Source organism: Lithobates pipiens, unplaced genomic scaffold, assembly GCF_037356315.1.
Source record: "Lithobates pipiens isolate NorthernLeopardFrog02 unplaced genomic scaffold, aLitPip1_a1.2 Scaffold_3, whole genome shotgun sequence".
Taxonomy (NCBI): Eukaryota; Metazoa; Chordata; class Amphibia; order Anura; family Ranidae; genus Lithobates; species Lithobates pipiens.
Genome location: NW_027507790.1, coordinates 158,822,375 through 158,841,664, shown reverse-complemented (window position 1 = coordinate 158,841,664; position 19,290 = coordinate 158,822,375). Strand labels below are relative to the sequence as shown.

General features: G+C 43.0%; 1 protein-coding gene across 2 annotated transcripts in view; it reads left to right on the top strand.

Moving 5' to 3' along the window:
* RASA1 (RAS p21 protein activator 1) overlaps nucleotides 1-19,290 on the top strand; it is a 159,009-nt gene that overhangs the window by 64,068 nt on the left and 75,651 nt on the right. For both annotated transcript variants that reach the window (XM_077462433.1, XM_077462435.1), the window contains exons 4-7: nucleotides 7,379-7,449; nucleotides 8,245-8,362; nucleotides 10,885-10,916; nucleotides 15,324-15,376. In XM_077462433.1, coding sequence (XP_077318559.1) covers nucleotides 7,379-7,449; nucleotides 8,245-8,362; nucleotides 10,885-10,916; nucleotides 15,324-15,376 — 274 coding nt within the window. The remainder of the gene's footprint in view (nucleotides 1-7,378; nucleotides 7,450-8,244; nucleotides 8,363-10,884; nucleotides 10,917-15,323; nucleotides 15,377-19,290) is intronic.

Here is a 19,290-nt window from a genome sequence, read left to right as displayed (position 1 = left end):
GCAGTTATCTCCACAGTGCCAGCTATCATCCTCAGAATACCACATGGACTAAATGTAGCACTCTACCCCTGAATATGCCCTGACCCAAAAGGCAGAACTAGCTATCTCAGACTGTTATCAGAATTGTTCTATAAAAAAGGTTATACAGTACCTTGCAAAAGTATTCACCCTCCTTGCCTTTTTACCTATTTTGTTACATTACTGCCTTTAGTTCTGTTTTTTTTTTTCATATATATATATATTCATATATTTTTTTTATATGTGATGGATCAGAACACAATTGTCTAAGTTGGTGAAGTAAAATTCGAAAAAATTGTTTTATGTATATATTTAAAAATAAAAAAACTGATAAAATTGGCATGTGTGTATGTATTCACCCCCTTTGTTATAAAGCTCATAAAAAGCTCTGGTGCATCCAATTATCTTCAGAAAGACATTGCTTTCAGCAAAAAACAAAATAGCACATTTTGCATTTGCGAAAAAGGCACGTGGGAGACTCCTAATATGTATGGAGGAAGGTGCTCTGGTCTGAAACTTAACTTTTTGGCCATCAAAGAAAACGCTATGTCTGGCGCAAACCCAACACCTCATATCACCCAAAGAACACCATCCCCACAGTGAAACAGGGTGGTGGCAGCATCATGCTGGGGGGATGTTTTTCAGCAGTCGGGACTGGGAAACTGGTCAGAGTTGAGGGAAAGATGGATGGTGCTAAATGCAGGGATATTCTTGAGCAAAACCTGTACCACTCTGTGTGTGATTTGAGGCTAGGACGGAGGTTCACCTTCGTGCAGGACAATGACCCCAAACACACTGCTAAAGCAACACTTGAGTGGTTTAAGAGGTAACGTGTAAATGTGTTGGAATGGCGTAGTCAAAGCCCAGACCTCAATCCAATAGAAAAATCTGTGGTCAGACTTCAAGATTGCTGTTCACAAGCACAAACCATCCAACTTGAAGGAGCTGGAGCAGTTTTACAAGGAGGAATGGGCAAAAATCCCAGTGGTAACATATGGCAAGCTCATGGAGACTTATCCAAAGCGACTTGGAGCTGTGATAGTCACAAAAGGTGGATTTACAAAGTATTGACTTTAGGGGGGTGAATAGTTTTGCACATTGAAATTTTTTCTGTTATTTTGTCCTATTTGTTGTTTGAAGATTTTTTTTTTTTCTTTTTATTGTGATGCAAAGTTGTGGGCTGTAAACTAAATGATGCAAATCCTCAAACAATCCATGTTAATTCCACTTTGTAAGCCCTTGTACACACGGTCGACATTCTGACAACCAAATCCGTTGGATTTTGTCCAACGGATTTTGTCCGAAACTGTTGCATACACACGGTCGGACAAATTTGTCGGAAAATCTGATTGTACATAACGTGATGACGTTATTTCGTTACGACGGGACTATGTTCAGGCTAGTAGCCAATAGCTTTGGTCTAGGAATTTGATCTGAGCATGCGTGGCACTTTGTCCGTCGGAGTATGTCCGATCGGAGCATTTTGTCGGAAAATTTTACGGACAAGTTGGAAAACTTGGTCCTTTGGATACTCCGACGGAAACAGTCCGATGGAGACCATTGATGCAAACTTACCGTATATACTCGAGTATAAGCCGAGATTTTCAGCCTCTTTTTTGAGGCTGAAAGTGCCCCCTCGGCTTATACTCGAGTCATCGCTGTCTGCCCGCTCGATCAGCGTGTCGAGCAGACAGACAGCGGCCATTCTGATTCAAAAGCCGCGCCTCCGGCTCCCCCTTCGCCTGTGATAGGCGGAACACTGAATTTCCCAGCAGCCTGTGTTCCGCCTATCACGGACTTCGTATCATCCTCGTACTACGGACGAGGATGATACGACGTCTGTGATAGGCGGAACACAGGCTGCTGGGAAATTCAGTGTTCCGCCTATCACAGGCGAAGGCGGCGGCGCAGCTTTTGAATTTTACAATGGCCGCCGACGAACGAAGAGGGCACGGGACGGAGGCAAGGCACAGGACGGCACGGCACGGGACGGGACGGGACGGGACCGGAGGCAAGGCATGGCGGCGAGGCACGGCGGCGAGGCACGGCGGCGAGGCACGGCGGCGAGGCACGGAGGCAAGGAGGCTCGGCACGGGACGGAGGCTCGGGACAAAGGCTCAGGACACAGGTAGGCTGGACACACACACACACACACACACACACACACACACACACACACACACACGGATACACACACACACAGGGATGGATGGATGGATGGAGACACACACACACAGGGATGGATGGACGGACACACAGGGATGGACGGACACACAGGGATGGACGGACACACAGGGATGGACGGACACACACACAGGGATGGACAGGCATGTCTTACCCTCGGCTTATACACGAGTCAATAAGTTTGCCAGTTTTTTTGGGGGTAAATTGGGGGCCTCGGCTTATATTCGGGTCGGCCTATACTCGAGTATATACGGTAAATGCTGTACTGAAAATCATAGGGAATGTTCTACAATAAAATAAATGAATGGCTATGGCAGTGTAAGTATCTACATACAATCCAGTGCTAGATGTCATATGGAAGAAAATAAAGCTGCAACTCCTAAGAGGATGTTTTTTTCCAGTTTTGTTTCCGACACTAAGATAATGGGGGAATTGCTTTTTAAAGATTCATTGAATAGCACTGACTCTTTTCTAGGTGGATGATTCAGAATTTTAGTACCAATTAGGAAAGAAGAACCTTCGAACAAAAAAAGTCTCACAAAAGATCAGGGACTCAGGGCTAGTACCACAATTTCTCAGCTCGCTGCATCTAGTTAGAACCGGCCCCTAATGATCTTAATTTTCAAAATTCTTCTCAGGGCCAGTTCACACCACATGCAGTCCAGTGCATCTTTTTTCTGCATCAAAAAAACATGGAAAGTAGGTTATATGGTTTCCAATGGCATAGTTCACACCAGTGCGGTCAGTTCCAGGGTGTTCCAGTTCCAGAGAAAAAAGTAGAACATGCTGCATTTTTTCCGCACTAGACTGTGCTGGAACTCAACAAAAATGCACTGGACCCCAGTACAGTGAAGGAAAAAAACAAAACGGGATAAAAGAAAAAAATAAAGCATCTGGTATATTCATACCCCTTTTACATTTTTCACATTTTGGCTTGTTACAACCAAAAATGTAAATGTGTTTTATTGGAATTTTATGACCAACACAAAGTGGCACATAATTGTGAAGTGAAAGTAAAATGATTAATGGTTTTCAATTTCTTTTACAAATGTGAAAAGTGTGGAGCGCATTTGGATTCAGCCCCCTTTTACTGTGATGTCCCAAACTAAAATCTAGCGGAACCAGTTGCCTTAATGAAGTCACCTAATTAGTACACAGAGTCCCTACTGTGTGTAATTTAATCTTGGTATAAATACAGCTGTTTAGAACCTTGGTGAACAAACACCATCATGAAGGCCAATGAACACACCAGACAGGTCAGGGATAAAGTTGTGGAGAAGTTCAAAGCGGGGTTAGGTTATAATAAAATATCCCAAGCTTTGAACATCTCATGGAGCGGTGTTCAATCCATCATCCGAAAATGGCATAAGTGTGACACAACTGCAAACCTTCCAAGACATGGCCATCTACATAAACTGACAGGCCAGGCAAGGAGAGCATTAATCAGAGAAGCAGTCAAGAGGCCCATGGTAACTCTGGAGGAGCTGCAGAGAGCCGTAGCTCAGGTGGGAGAGTCTGTCCACAGGACAACTATTAGTCATGCACTCCACAAATCTGGCCTTAATGGAATGCAAAAATGCCATTGCTGAAAGAAAACTATAAGAAGTCCTGTTTGGGAGAAACCATGTGGGGGGCACAGCAAACATGTGGAAGAAGGTGATCTGCTCAGATGAGACCAAAATTGAACTTTTTGGCCAAAAATCAAAATGCTACAGTGGGGCAAAAAAGTCAGCCACCAATTGTGCAAGTTCTCCCACTTAAAAAGATGAATATCAAAAAATATGGAGGTTTGTACCAAATTCTGCTAATTAACAGCCAACATCCCGATCTTGAATATACAAAAATTTCCCCTTGTCAGGTGGGACTTTATAGGCAAAATATGTGTCACATATTATGCCTATAAAGTCCCACTTAAAAAGATGAGAGGCCTGTAATTTTCATCATAGGTATATCTCAACTATGAGAGACAAAATGTGGAAACAAATCCAGACAATCACATTGTCTGATTTGGAAAGAATTTATTTGCAAATGATGGTGGAAAATAAGTATTTGGTCAATATCAAAAGTTCATCTCGATACTTTGTTATATATCCTTTGGCAGTGACAGAGGTCAAACTTTTTCTGTAATGCCCCGTACACACGAGAGGACTTATGTCCGACAGACTTCCAAAGGAGTTCCGCCGGAGTTCCGACGGAGTTCTGACAGACTTTTCGGCCGAACGGACTTGGCCACACACGATCACACTAAACTCCGACGGATTCGAACGTGATGACGTACGACCCGACTCGAATAAGGAAGTTCATAGCCAGTAGCCAATAGCTGCCCTAGCGTCGGTTTTAGTCCGTCGGAGTAGCATACACACGAGCGGAGTTTTCGAAGGGGACCGGGTCCGGCGGAGTTCCTTCTGGAAAATTTGAAGCATGTTCCATATTCTAAAGTCCGTCAGACTTTGGTGAATCAAAAGTCCGTTGCAGCCCACACACGATCGGATAGTCTGACGGACTCGGTCCTTCGGACTTTGGATGTTGAAAAGTCCGCTCGTGTGTACGCGGCATAAGTCTTCACAAGGTTGTCACACACTTGCTGGTGGTATGTTGGCCCATTCCTCCATGCAGATCTCCTCTAGAACAGTGATGTTTTGGGGCTGTCGCTGGGCAACATGGACTTTAACTCCCTCCAAAGGTTTTCTATGGGGTTGAGAACTGGAGACTGGCTAGGCCACTCCAGGACCTTGAAATACTTCTTACGAAGCCACTCCTTCGTTGCCCGGGTGGTGCGTTTGGGATCATTGTCATGCTAAAAGACCCAGCCACATTTCATCTTCAATGCCCTTGCTGATGGGAGGAGGTTTGCACTCAAAATCTCACGATACATGGCCCCATTCATTCCTTCATGTACACTGATCAGTTGTCCTATTTCTTTTGCAGAGAAACAGCCCCAAAGCATGATGTTGCCACCCCCATGCTTTAACGTAGGTATGGTGTTCTTTGGTTGCAACTCTGCATTCACTCTCCTCCAAACACGCCGATTTGTGTTTCTACCAAACAGTTTTACTTTAGTTTCATCTGACCATATGACATTCTCCCACTCCTCTTCTGGATCATCCAAATGCTCTCTAGCAAACCTCAGATGGGCTCAGACGTGTACTGGCTTAAGCAGGGGGACACGTCTGGCACTGCAGGATCTGAGTCCCTGGAGGCATAGTGTGTTACTGATGGTAGCCTTTATTACGTTGGTCCCAGCTCTCTGCAGGTCATTCACTAGGTCCCCCCCGTGTGGTTCTGGGATTTTTTCTCACTGTTCTTGTCATCATTTTGACCCCACGGGGGGAGATCTTGCGTGGAGCCCCAGATCTAGGGAGATTATCAGTGGTCTTGTATGTTTTCCATTTTCTAATTATTGCTCCCACAGTTGATTTCTTCACACCAAGCTGCTTGCCTAGTGCAGATTCAGTCTCCCCAGCCTGGTGCAGGTCTACAATTTTGTTTCTGGTGTCCTTCAACAGCTCTTTGGTCTTCACCATAGTGGAGTTTGGAGTGTGACTGTTTTGAGGTTTGTGGACTTGTGTCTTTTATACTGATAACAAGTTCAAACAGGTGCCATTATTACAGGTAATGAGTGGAGGACAGAGGAGCCTCTTAAAGAAGAAGATACAGGTCTGTGAGAGCCAGAAATGTTGCTCGTTTGTAGGTGACCAAATACTTATTTTCCACCATAATTTGCAAATAAATTCTTTCAAAAATCAGACAATGTGATTGTCTGGATTTGTTTCCACATTTTGTCTCTCATAGTTGAGGTATACCTATGATGACAATTACAGGCCTCTCATCTTTTTAAGTGGGAGAACTTGCACAATTGGTGGCTGACTAAATACTTTTTTGCCCCACTGTATGTGTGGTGGAAAAGTAACTCTGCATGTCACCCTGAACACATCATCCCCACTGTGAAAAACAGTGGCGACAGCCTCATGTTGTGGGAATGCTTTTCTTCAGCAGGGACAGGGAAGCTGGTCAGTTGATGGAAAGATGGATGGAGCCAAATACAGGTCAATGTTAGAAGAAAACCTGTAAAGCCCATCAGATCTTTTGCTGATTTTTTTTTTTTTTTCTTTCAGATTTACCAAAACCATATAATATTAGGTCAAACCTTAGGAGTTTAAATTTATATACAATCAGGCAGGCCCTTCTACTACATGGTTTTGGTAAATCGGCAGAAAATCTGATAGTGTGTATGGGGCTTTAGAGTCTACAAAAGACTTAAGGCTGGGGCGGGGGTTCACCTTCCCGCAGGAAAACCACCCTAAACATACAGCCAGCGCTAAAATGGAATGGTTTAGATCAAAGCATATCCATGTGTTAGAATGGCCCAGTCAAAGTCCAGACCTAAATCCAATTGAGAATTTGTGTCAAGATTTTAAAATTGCTGTTCACAGATGCTCTCCAACCAATCTGACAGAGCTTGAGCTACTATTTTGCAAAGAAGAACGGGCAACAATTTCACTCTAGTTGTACAAAACTGGAGGAGACATCCCCAAAAAGACTTGCAGCTGTAATTGTCACGAAGGCTGGTTCTACAAAGTATTGACTTGGGGGGGGGGGGCTGAATTCAAATGCACACCATACTTTTCTGCTATGTAAAAAAAATGTTGAAAACAATTTATCGTTTTCCTTCCACTTCACAATTATGTGCCACGTTGTGTTGGTCTATCACATAAAATCTCTATAAAATACATTTACATTTTTTTTTGGCTGTAAAATGACAAAATGTGGGAAATTTCAATGGGTGTGAATACTTTTTCAAGGCACTGTACCTAAAGAAAAGCATGTGGTAGTGCCATTGTTTGGCTCCTGTGGATCACTGGAGAATGTATGAGGTTGGCCAGCACAGCCTGGAAATTTACATTGTCCTGTGCTCAGATTAGCAAGACATTGGGTGGTTGTCACACCTATTCTCTAATAGGTTTATTTCAATAAAGATGTTTCCTGTAGATGGCTATTTGCAGAGTTTTTCTGGTTGCTGGGGTCTTGATTTTTTTGTATATTTGTTATACTTTTTCTATTGTGAATCATAAGAAGTTTTATAATAATTTTATTAGCAAACTATTGAGAAAAGGTAGTTAACAAATGTTCATATTATGTACAGAAAATTATTTTGAGCCTTATACTCTATTTGCAGCCAGTTGAAGACAGACGGCGAGTGCGTGCCATTCTTCCATACACTAAAGTCCCAGACACAGATGAAATAAGGTAAATTATTTAGGAGGTTGACATATTCTAGCTATATTTTCTGGTTTCTCAGATTAAAAAAAAGATTTAAACGCTGTATATCTGATAAGGACCAGTGATATGACCAGTTTACATTTCAGCTATGATCATATTGTTTGGTCACAAACCATGTACTACAGTATCACAAGCAGTAACATAATGCCCCCCCCCCCCTCCATTGTGACAGTGTGCTGCAGATCTTCTCCCTGCACCTTCTGTCACAATTAAAAAAGAAAGCGACCATGCAAGGCTCCGCCCACCTGGCTGCGTCATTCATTCAGAGTTCTGAGAATGAGAGAACTACAAGTACCAACAGGCACTTGTCGGATCGTAGTTCTCAATGAACTAGTTCAGTGATGAACCTGTCATTGTGTAACTGCCTGCTCATGTGATGTTGGAGCAGACGGCTTACACTGAAAATCTGCAGGAGCCCTGCATTGCACCTGTGATCTGCAATGCTTTGCAGTCTCCTAGTTTAAAAAAAAAAAAAAAAAATCTATTTTTTTTACCGGAAAAAAGATTGCATTTAATATATATAGATTTTTTTTTTTTACAAAGGTGAACTTCTCCTTTAAATACAGAGATGCAAGAAAACAATTTTGTCTAGTTTTATCTTTAAAACGACTGTCACTGTATAGAACCTGTGCAAATATAATTCTGTGCTTTGTCACAGGCTCGTACTTACCGTGTCTAAGGTACAAACTCTATTTGAGGCTTGTGGCATGGAGTATGTATATATATACTAATTGTCTTTTTTTTTTTTTTTTTTTTTTGCAGTTTCTTGAAAGGTGATATGTTTATTGTCCACAATGAGTTAGAAGACGGATGGATGTGGGTTACCAATCTTCGTACAAACGAGCAGGGGCTTATAGTTGAAGATTTGGTGAAAGAAGTGGTTAGTCTGTGTGGTTTCTTCTTGGTTTAGATGTACATTTGCTTACATATTTTAATAGTTCTTGATGTTGAGTCATTTGTGGAGACAAGCGACTTAAAAGAAAGCTTGGAACATGTAGGGGCATTAATAAGTGCTTACACTTTTTATGCACCTTGTTTTTTATATTTGCAAGTCCCTAATCCCAGCAATTGTGGTCAAGTCTTGGTTTATGTTAACCCTGGTTGATGTGGCATTTTTTACTTCTATAATACCTTAAATGTGCCCTGCACTGAATAAATATAATTAAAAAGTAAATTATGCGTAAAACCTGGGTTTGATTAGATTAATGAATAAATGTATGCTTATTAAACAAACCTATATGAATACTAGTATGCTCCCATACAATTTCAGCAAAACAGAGTTCAATGTGAAAGTAAAAAGTCCACTCTGTTGTGATGTAACATATTGCTGCTTTTTGTGTTCAATCTCTCTTCAAATTTGAAATGGCTTTTTGTGCATATATCAGATACAGCTCACTCACCAGAGCCAAGTGATACCTTTTACTATTAAGGTCAGAAGCGCTCCATTTTAATCCTGCTTCATATAAACACGCTTTGGTTCAGTGTGTATGTAAGAAGATGGTGTTACAGCAGTTGAGTGGGAACATATAAAAATGCTGCCCCCCTCTGGCAATGGCTATTGTGACCAAACTTCCTGGTATCATCTGATGTAGCACTTCCCAGTCAGCATGTTTCATCCAATGGACATCTTCAGGAGTGGCATGTATGTCAAGCCCTCAGACTACTAGATATAACATCTCTCGATGAAAGGGAAGGCGTAATCAAGAAACTTTATTGGTTTATACTTGCTCTTGTCCATTCCTTTTTGTAACTCTCACCCAGTGGGTAGGTTTTTATGTCTTTTAAAAAATAGACCAACGTGTTCATAACCTCACTGATTACTAGGGAAACTACGTCTGGCCCTGAGGGTCCTTCAGAGAAAGTTGGCTTGTGTCTGCATGTTTTTATACTTGTTATGATCAATATTTCATGATACTTTTATCTGCCATTATATTTAAACTATTGGTAATTTGTGCCCACTAGTTTGAAGTTGGATTATGATCTGGTAATGGCTGGGAAATGCTGATTGAGTAGCAGGATCAACCGGTCTAGTCATTTTGAGTTTTTTCAATATGGCAGGGGATGTTGAAGATTTCAGTCCAAAAGTTTCTGAACATAGGGCAGGACCACCAGACATGTGGATAAGTAGTCAATAGAACAGGAAAAGGTTGATTGCACTCGCAGGTGTGAAGCAATATTGATAACTTCATTGAAGATAAAAATCCATCAAAGCGACTTCATATGAAATCATAAAACATCAATGCAGACCTGGCAGAGAATGACACATTTCACAAATCAAAATTCGCTTAATCATGATTAAGCAAATTTTGGTTTGTGAAATGCGTTAATCTCAAAGTTATCACTATTGCTTCACACCTGCGACTGCAGTCAACCTTTTCCTGTTCTATTGACTTCTCATCCAGATCGCGTGCTGGACTTGCACTGGAAGGTTGGATAGAAAGATTGTTCTTACCTGGAGTTGCTTAGCTTTATCTCCTCACCAGATATGTGGATAGGTAGCCCTGTCTTTCCAGCTTGTAAAAAAGAACAGTGGATAATTTGGAAAAAATGTGGCTATCCTTTGTGGGACTAGGTACCATCTTGAGAGAACTTTGTCGATAGTTTCCAGAGCAGCCACATTTCGTGAGCAAGATTTAGTTGCTACCCAAGTGCTGAGCATGTCTTCTAGTTCCAAATTGACACTGGGGTCTGATTTCCATTTATCTACATGCTGATAGAGCCTACAAATTAGTTGAGTGGGCATTCTCGGTGCATGTGCGTTCAAAGTTAGTGAGCTGGTCCAGAGAATGTTGTCAGCATATTGTAAAATTGTTTAACCTGAAGGTACCTAAAAAGTTCCCTTTGAGGCAATTTGCACCACTCTTAACTCCATTTGCTGAGAAATAAAAGAAATCCCCCTCTGTGTGATCTACGTACATTGCAGGGATTTAAACAAATTTTGTTGCAGATTCCTACCTTTTTATTTTGAGGAAATAGCTGTTTGTGTCAATAGGAGTGACTTTATCAATCATCTGCGGCTGTTCTAATGAGGAAACTAGCAGGGTCTGAATCCCTTTAGATGGGATTTCCCTTTGGAAGTAGCTCACCAAAAATGCAATTTTTGTTGGATTCCCAAAATCTAATTTGTATCTTAGTGCAGACTACTGGGAAAATCAGTGAGCCAATCACACAAGGAGGAACTTGCATTTCTGGGGGGATGCTCTGTACAGAGCGCCTCCAGATTGCCATATTGCATTGGCTTTTAAGTTTGGAATGAGAGGATCCTGTTAGGGCCTTCTAGGTGGTGGTAATCTAGCGGTACTATAAGAGGATCATAAAGCAAAAGAAATGAGTGATGTGTATCATGGAAAATAAAAAAAGGATTTTGACAAATGTCTATTTTATTTTTATTTATTTTTTAAGGGGAGGGAAGAAGATCCACATGAAGGCAAGCTGTAAGTATAGCACAAGAAAAATGATATCAGTTGCATTATTACTGAAGTTTTTTCCACATACAGTTGTGCTCAAAAGTTAGCATACCCTGGCAGAAAATGTGAAATTTTGGTATTAAAGAGGAGTTCTACCCTGAAAATAGTTTTACATAATCACAGACCTTTAATCCTAAAGAAACATTTGGGGGAATTTTTTTTTTTAAATACTTGCCATAAATGCCCTGTTGCTATGTAATGCTCCTAATCTGACACTTCCTGGTCCGTGGAGCACCTCGCCACTTCCTCCCCTGCCTGTGCTCCTGAGAAATGTGAGTCATCATTTCCGAGACTCTGTGGGCAGTACCGTGAGCAAAAATTGTGCTATTTTCCAGCAGGAAATTATGCAATTTAAGGCTGTTGCCATAACCACGGAGCAAGACAATTGTTATGTCAACTTTCTAAATGGCGCTACGGCCGCCGGAGCATCACACATGCACGATATCGAGAGGTGCATGCTGGTTACCCAGCATGCACTTCTCCATCGGTGATCAAGGAAATTATTGCGATTGGGCTTCACATGCCCACAATCATCATGGCAAAGACCAGAAGAGGATTTACTAAGTTGTGAGTATAAAATAAATATATTATCGACATCCACTCGCAAACATATAATATTGTTCTTTATGTTAATAATGCACTATACTCGGATTCCTGAAGAAAAAAAATAAAAATAATGTGTCCGGAAATCCGATTTAACCGGCTCACGCAGATATACTGCGGCAGAACGGCTCTCCTGGGCGAAACCCCGTATGGGTAGGTCCTTCCCCTTTCTGGCCACATGCGATCGTGTGCATGAGCGCCAGCATAGGGATTTGTCTGTGCTGTCAGAGGAGAGGAGACATGCCGTTTTTTCCTACTAAGTAGGAACAGCGATATGTCTCCTCCTACTCAGTTCTATCCCCATACAGCTAGAACACACTAAGGGAACACACGTTGATCGCCCCCTAGTGTTAACCCCTTACCTGCCAGTGACATTTACACAGTAATCTGTGCATTTTTAGAGCACTGATCACTGTAGAATTGTCAGTGGTCCTGAAAATGTGTCAAAAATGTCCGATCTGTCCGTCGCAATACCGCAAAAAATTGCAGATCACCGCCATTACTAGTAAAAAAAACAATAATAATAAAAATGGCATAAATCTTTCCCATAGTTTGTAGACACTATAACTTTTGTGCAAGCCAATCAAAATATACGCTTATTGCGATATTTATTCTGACCAAAAATCTGTAGAAGAGTACACTGATTGAATGAAATGAAATTTTTTATTTTATTTTTTTAAATTGGGGGATATTTATATATTTATTATAGCAAAAAAGTAAAAAAAAAAAAAAAAATTTACGCTTTTTTTGTTTATAGCGCAAAAAATAAAAACCACAGAGGTGACCAAGTACCACCATAAAAAAGCTCTATTCGTGGGTAAAAAAAGAACGTAAATTTTGTTTGGGTACAGCATTGCATGACCGTGCAATTGTCAGTTAAAGCAACGCAGTGCCAAATTCTAAAACGTGCTCTGGTCAGGATGGGGGTAAAATCTTCTGGGGCTGAAGTGGTTAATATTGACAATATGGCTGATCATGCCAAAAAAATTGTCTTTTATTTAAAGTCCTGCCTGAGCTTTTTAAGCTGGACTTCTCCTATGGGTCACAGGAATGGTCTGCGAAGAGTGGTCTGAATTCCACTTTCAGTTGAGGCAGCGCATCATCCCAACTTCCCAAGTCTGGTTCCACCAGTTGCCTTGATTGATGGCAGTCTCAGTGGCTCAACGAGCTGCCAAGACAGCATCTCCCCGCCCCTCCACAACTCGGCAAACCAGTGAGTGTGGAGGATCAGAGAGGAGAGACACTGACTGTGACAGCAGCTTTCCTCTGGGGGATCTGTGAGAACAGAGCCATCGGCGATGTCCGGTGGCTTGGTTCTCAGTGCAGAGATGGCGGGGGACAGCTGCAGCATTCGTCTGATGCTCCATCCACTGAGTTAAGTATGAATAAAAAAAAAACATACGTCTCTTTTTAAGGATAGCAATCACATGATGCCATTTATTATCACATAGTTTTTTGGATCCTTTTTAACTGATTCCCGACCAGCGCACGCCGATGTACGTCGCGCCCTACCATCGCGAGCGCGCTGCCGCGCTCTGGTCGGGACCCCCGTGTGTCTGGTCGCAGGTCCCGCCGACTCGATCGCCGCGGGCTTACCCGCGATCGTCTCACGGGGCGGCTGAACGGAGAGATGCCGTTATAAACAGCATCTCCCTGTTCTGCCTAGCAACTAGTGACGCTGATCTCTGCTCCATGTGATTGGAGCAGAGATCAGTGTTCACTAAATGAAAGCCCAGCCCTCAACAGTTAGTAACACACCCCTAGGAACACTTAACCCCTACACTGCCACCCACTAGTTAACCCCTTAACTGCCAGTGTCATTTACACAGGAATCACTGCATTTGTATAGCAGTGATTGCTGTATAAATGACAATGGTCCCAAAAATGTGTCAAAAATGTCTGATGTGTCCGCCATAATGTCGCAGTCACAATAAAAATTGCTGATCACCGCCATTACTAGTAAAAAAAAATAAAATAAAAATGCCATAAAACTATCCCCTATTTTGTAAACGCTATAACTTTTGCGCAAACCAATCAATAATCGCTTATTGCGATTTATTTTATTTTTTTTATACCAAATATATGTAGAAGAATACATATCGGCCTAAACTGAGGGAAAAAAATTGTTTTTATATATTTTTGGGGGATATTTATTATAACAAAAAGTAAAAAAAAAATGAGTTTTTTTTCAAAATTGTCGCTCTATTTTTGTTTATAGCGCAAAAAATAAAAAACGCAGTGGTGATCAAATACCACTAAAAGAAATCTCTATTTGTGGGAAAAAAAGGACGTCAATTTTGTTTGGGAGCCACATCGCATGACCGCGCAATTGTCAGTTAAAGCGGCGCAGTGCCGAATCGCAAAAAGTGGTCTGGTCTTTGACCAGCAAAATGGTCCGAGGCTGAAGTGGTTAAATCATAACAGAAATCACCCAAATGGCTCTCATAAAAAGTTTACATACCCTGGAATGTTTGGCCTTGGTACAGACACAAAGGCGCCACACACAGGTTAAAATGGCAATTAAAGGTTAATTTCCCACATTTAAATCACTATTGGTGTCTGTGCAAAAATAGTCAATGAGTTTGTTAGCTCTCACATGGATGCACTAAGCAGGCTTGATACTAAGCCACATGGGGAGGTAGAAAAGAACAGTCATAAGAGCAGAGTAACAAGGTAATGAAACTTTACAAAGATGTAAAAGCGTATAAAAAGGATATCCAAAGCCTTGACTATGCTAGTCCAGTACTGTTTAATGACTTATTAAGAAGTGGAAAATTAGGGTTGGGTCACACAGGGGCAACACGACTTTCAACACGACTTTTGGAGGCAACTTGGACACGACTTGGGGTGACTTACAACACGACTTTAAGTCGCTCCAGGCCAGGCAACTTTTGCAGTGGCCAATCAGAGAATGAGCTCTGAAGGGGGGGAACTCCACGCCAAATTTAAAAAAATAAAACGGCATGGGTTCCCCCTCCGAGAGCATACCAGGCCCTTAGGTCTGGTATGGATTTAAAGGGGAACCCCCCTACGCCGAAAAAATGGCATGGGGGTCCCCCCCCCAGATCCATACCAGACTCTTATCCGAGCACGCTACCCGGCCGGCCAGGAAAGGGGGTGGGGACGAGTGAGCTCCCCCTCCTGAGCCGTACCAGGTCGCGTGCCCTCAACATGGGGGGGTGCCTTGGGGAAAGGGGGGCCGCGCGCCCACCCCAAAGCACCTTGTCCCCATGTTGATGAGGACAAGGGCCTCTTCCCGACAACCAACGGCCAGGGTCTGCGAGCGGGGGGCTTATCAGAATCCGTGAGCCCCCTTTAATAAGGGGGCCCCCGGATCCCAGCCCCCCACCCTATGTGAAGGAGTATGGGGTACAATGTACCCCTACCCATTCACCTGTGTTTTTTTTTTTATTTTTTTACTTTTTTTTTCACAGGTGAATGGGTAGGGGTACATTGTACCCCATACTCATTCACATAGGGTGGGGGCTGGGATCCGGGGGCCCCCTTATTAAAGGGGGCTCACGGATTCCGATAAAACCCCGCCCGCAGACCCCGACAACCAACGGCCAGGGTTGTCGGAAAGAGGCCCTTGTCCTCATCAACATGGGGGCAAGGTGCTTTGGGGTGGGGGGGCCATGGTTTAATTTGGTATGCAGTATTGAGAAAACAAAATGACACCATGATCATATTGTAAACACAAAGCAAAACCTGTGTGTTGTTTGTTTATTTTTTCTCTAATCCTTTTTTTTTTTCCCCCTTTAACTTCAAAAGGTGGTTCCATGGGAAAATCAACAAACAGGAGGCATATAATCATCTTATGACGGGTATATTATTTCTAAAATGCATTTGTGTAGTTTAGCATGTTGTTCTGCCTTGTTATCCAATTGTAAATAATGGTCCCTTTAATGTGTATTACAGCAAACACAGCTTTGTGAATAAATGCTTTGCCCATGCAGGTTCACTATATTTAGTCCTGCCCAATGGCATATATTTATATTTTTTACTCCCAGTCTGCTCTGTCAGAGTGGAACGTGTATATATATATATATATATATATATATATATATATATATATATATATATATATATATATATAATATATATAGATAGGCGGGCAGACAAGATTATTATTATTTTTTTGTAATTCTTTTAAACCAAACAGGAAAGAGCATAAAGGGGTACACAGATGGCCAACATGGAGTATAAATTGTGCATAATATGGACTGCTCAGCTATAATAAACATAATAGAGTAAAACAAATGGCAAAACGGATCGCAGCCATCAGAGCTTAGAGATCAAACAAACTTTAAATCGGTTATCAGCCAACAGAACTACTGGCTTAGCTAGAGGCAACAGATATCATCTCTAAGTAATGTAATAAAATCCTTGGGTCACTTAGGGGGCCCCAGGGGCCTTGAAAACATGTTTTTGGGCACTTGGCTCCAAAAGGGGGAAGAGAGGAGTGGGTAAAGAAGGTAAAATGATGAAGGGTGGAGGGGGTGAAGAGACTTATGACCAGAGAAGTAAGATCGGGTTGCCCGGCCAAGGCCAAAATCGGACATAACCCAGGAATTCACACGGGTTCCGAAATATATCGTAAATAGGCGTCCATGTATACAAAATGTTGCCATGGCCTCCAAGTGTCCCGAAAGGTCTCCCGATTTGTATAAGGTCGCGCAAGATCCTCCATGTCCCTAAGCTCATTCATTTTGGAGTACCAAAGAGACCTCGAGGGTGGAATCACAGATCTCCAGCACAGTCAAATACAAGCCTTTGCAACATTCAACAACTGGATCGTGAGAGAGGCCTTATTTTTTTTAATGCCCGTGTTTTGAGCTGCAGCAGACACGCCACCGGGTTTCCTGCTAGATCAACATTGGTCAGATGGTGGAGGTCATCCACCCCCTGCCAGAATGGTTTAATTTTTGGGCAGTCCCAGAAAATGTGGAACATTGTGCCTCGGTCAGGTTGCATCAGCGTCTATCTGGTACCTGTGGAAAAATGCAGCGTAGAGTCACGGGAACCCTATGCCACCTAGTCAAAATCTTGTAGCTGGATTCTTAGACCTTAGTGGCAATTAAAGATTTCTGAGCAAAATGAAGAATTTTCTCCTTTTATTGATCAGTGAAATACATAGGAAGATCTGATTCCCACTTAGAAAGGAACACCTTGGTAAAATCTTCTTTTGGTTGGATCAAGGCAGCATAGATACTGGAAAGGCAGTGGTGAATTGGTTCCCTCTCTGTTTCTGTAAGTTGATGGGGGGAAACGCCCAGAGAACAAGCACACTGGCCAAGGAAATGCCTGAGCTGGAAGCTACCCCAAATGTCTATTGGGGGAACCGAGGTGTTCGTAAGGGCAGTGGAGGAAAGCTTGCTAAACTTTGGAACTGGGTTGTGGGGGCATGGCTGGAACCCCGGATTCCCTTGGAATAGGTATCATGGGTGATGGCAATGGTGAAAGTGAAGAGCTCAGAAAGGTGTCCCTCGTAACCATCAAAGTGTTACCTAGAGTAGGATGGGTATTTAGGTCTTTTGGCAGTTGGGAGGTGATCCAGGGCCAGCTCTTTGCCGTGTCACCGGAGACCTCCAGCTCCATAGCCACCTAGAGTTTTGTCTCAGCATGGCAATGCCAGTCCACCAACCTGGTGAGGTGAGTCGCCCTAAAGTAAGCCCGCACATCTGGGAGGCCAACTCCACCCTGTTGAGGGTGATGGAGAAGTTGGCGTTGGAGATGGGATTTCCGATGGAACCACGCAAATTCCCGGAAGAGAGTTCATTCGCTTGAAAAACAGGGAGGTAATCTGATGAGGAGAGCTTGTAGAAGATAAAGTACCTTTTGGCAATAATGTCATCTTGAGGGCATTGCAATGGCCAAACCAGGTCAACATGAGTGAATGCCAGCAAAGTCAGCTCTCATGTTTAAAAGAAGTGGCTCAAAATTTGCAGACTAAAGAGTAGCAAGGTCTGGCGTGACATTTCCAAATAACGAACAAAGTCAGTTGCCCAGTGAAAAGGGAAAAGAGGGACGGAGACATCTGATTACAGCCTGCTTCACTATAAAGTTGAGAGCAGAGGATTTGGATAAATTGATTTGGAAGTATGACAGGGTGCCATACTCATGGATTGAGTGTAGTAGATTTGGCAAGGATGTCAGTGGATCCGTCAGAAAATCAAATCATCTGTGAAGGCCTGAGGTTTTCCAGAGGCCCACAATGCTAGAATCAAGTCTCACTGTGCATAGAAAGGGTTCCAGAGTAAGATTGAAGATCAGGGGCGAGAGCGGGCATCCCTGAATACCATTCATGATTGCAAAGAAATTAGACCTTGTTTCACTAACTTTAACTGCAGCTGAGAGACAAGAATATAGGGAGAGGATCCAGCTTAACATAGAGGACCCCAGACCAATATGTTCCAGAGTGGCTTGCATAAACTGCCAGTTTACCCTATCAAAAACCTTCTCCGCATCCATAGACCGCAGGAGGAAGAGATGGCGGGATCAAATTGAGGACTCGGATTGTGTTATCCCTGGGTTCACGGAGAGGCACAAAGCCCGTCTTATCCCTGTGGATGAGACGAGGGACATGGGAAAGGTAACCGGTTGGCCAGGATTTTGGCAAACCGTTTCAGATCTGAATTTAGAAGGGTGATCAGGCGGTAATTCTCATAATGAGAGAGGTCCTTCCCCTCCTTTGGGATCAATGTGATGTAAGCTCTCAGACTGTCCAGGGGCATGTTCTTCCCATCTGTTATGAAGTTAAGCGCAGAAGTCAAATGAGGGGCCAATACCTCAAAGAAAGCTTTGTAATAAGCTGGAGTAAGGCCATCCAGACCTGAGGGAAGTTCTCCAACTCTGACATTGTGATTGGCTCCTCCAATTCCTCCTGAATCTCGGGAGGCATGGACAGCATTCCCGAAGACATTAGGTAGGGCTGTATCCTGGAGGCTTCCACCAAGGGGGAGGCTGATCGGGCAGAGCCACCAAGGTTATACAAGTCATGATAAAAAGTTTTAAAGGCGGACGCCATCAACTTAGAGGTGGCCAGTTTCTGTCCAGAGGGGTCCTTAATGTATGGAATAAAAGTTTTGGTACGCGGACCAGGTAAGGTCAGAGCCAGTAACGTACCTGTTTTTTTGGAAAATTCATATATAGTGAGATGGGCCCACGCTAATTTTTGCTTCGTCTTATAGTAGATAAGAGACCGCCAACTCCTCCCACACTTTAAGAAGATCCTGGTAAGCGGAGCGTGCAAGAGTCGCTTTGTGGGAGCATTCCAATCTGCGCAACTCTGCGAGACGTTCTTCCGCGCGGCAGGTGCGTTCCCTTTTAATGCGACCACCGTTCCTAATTGGTGCATTTTGCCCAACCGGCTTATGTGCCTCCCTAACCACCCAACGGATTATCCACCGACTCGCGGTTAATGCAAAAGCACTCCGTCAAGGTTATCTGCAGTGTAAAATGGTTCTCTGGGGACTGTATTACTGACTTATTCAGTCTCCACGAAGGGGGACTGTGTGAGACGGCACCCGGTTGCATGGACAGGAGCATGGTCAGAGAGGGAAATAACATCAATGCTTGCAGCCGGAACTCTAGGTAAAGCCTGATGAGATAATCAAGTCGCGTATGTGTGGTGGACGGAAGAGAAAAGAGTAATCCCACTCCTGAGGGTTCAAAAAACGCCAAGGGTCCACCAGATGCAAGAGCTGCAGATCTGCCTTCAAACGTTTGAGGCGAGAAT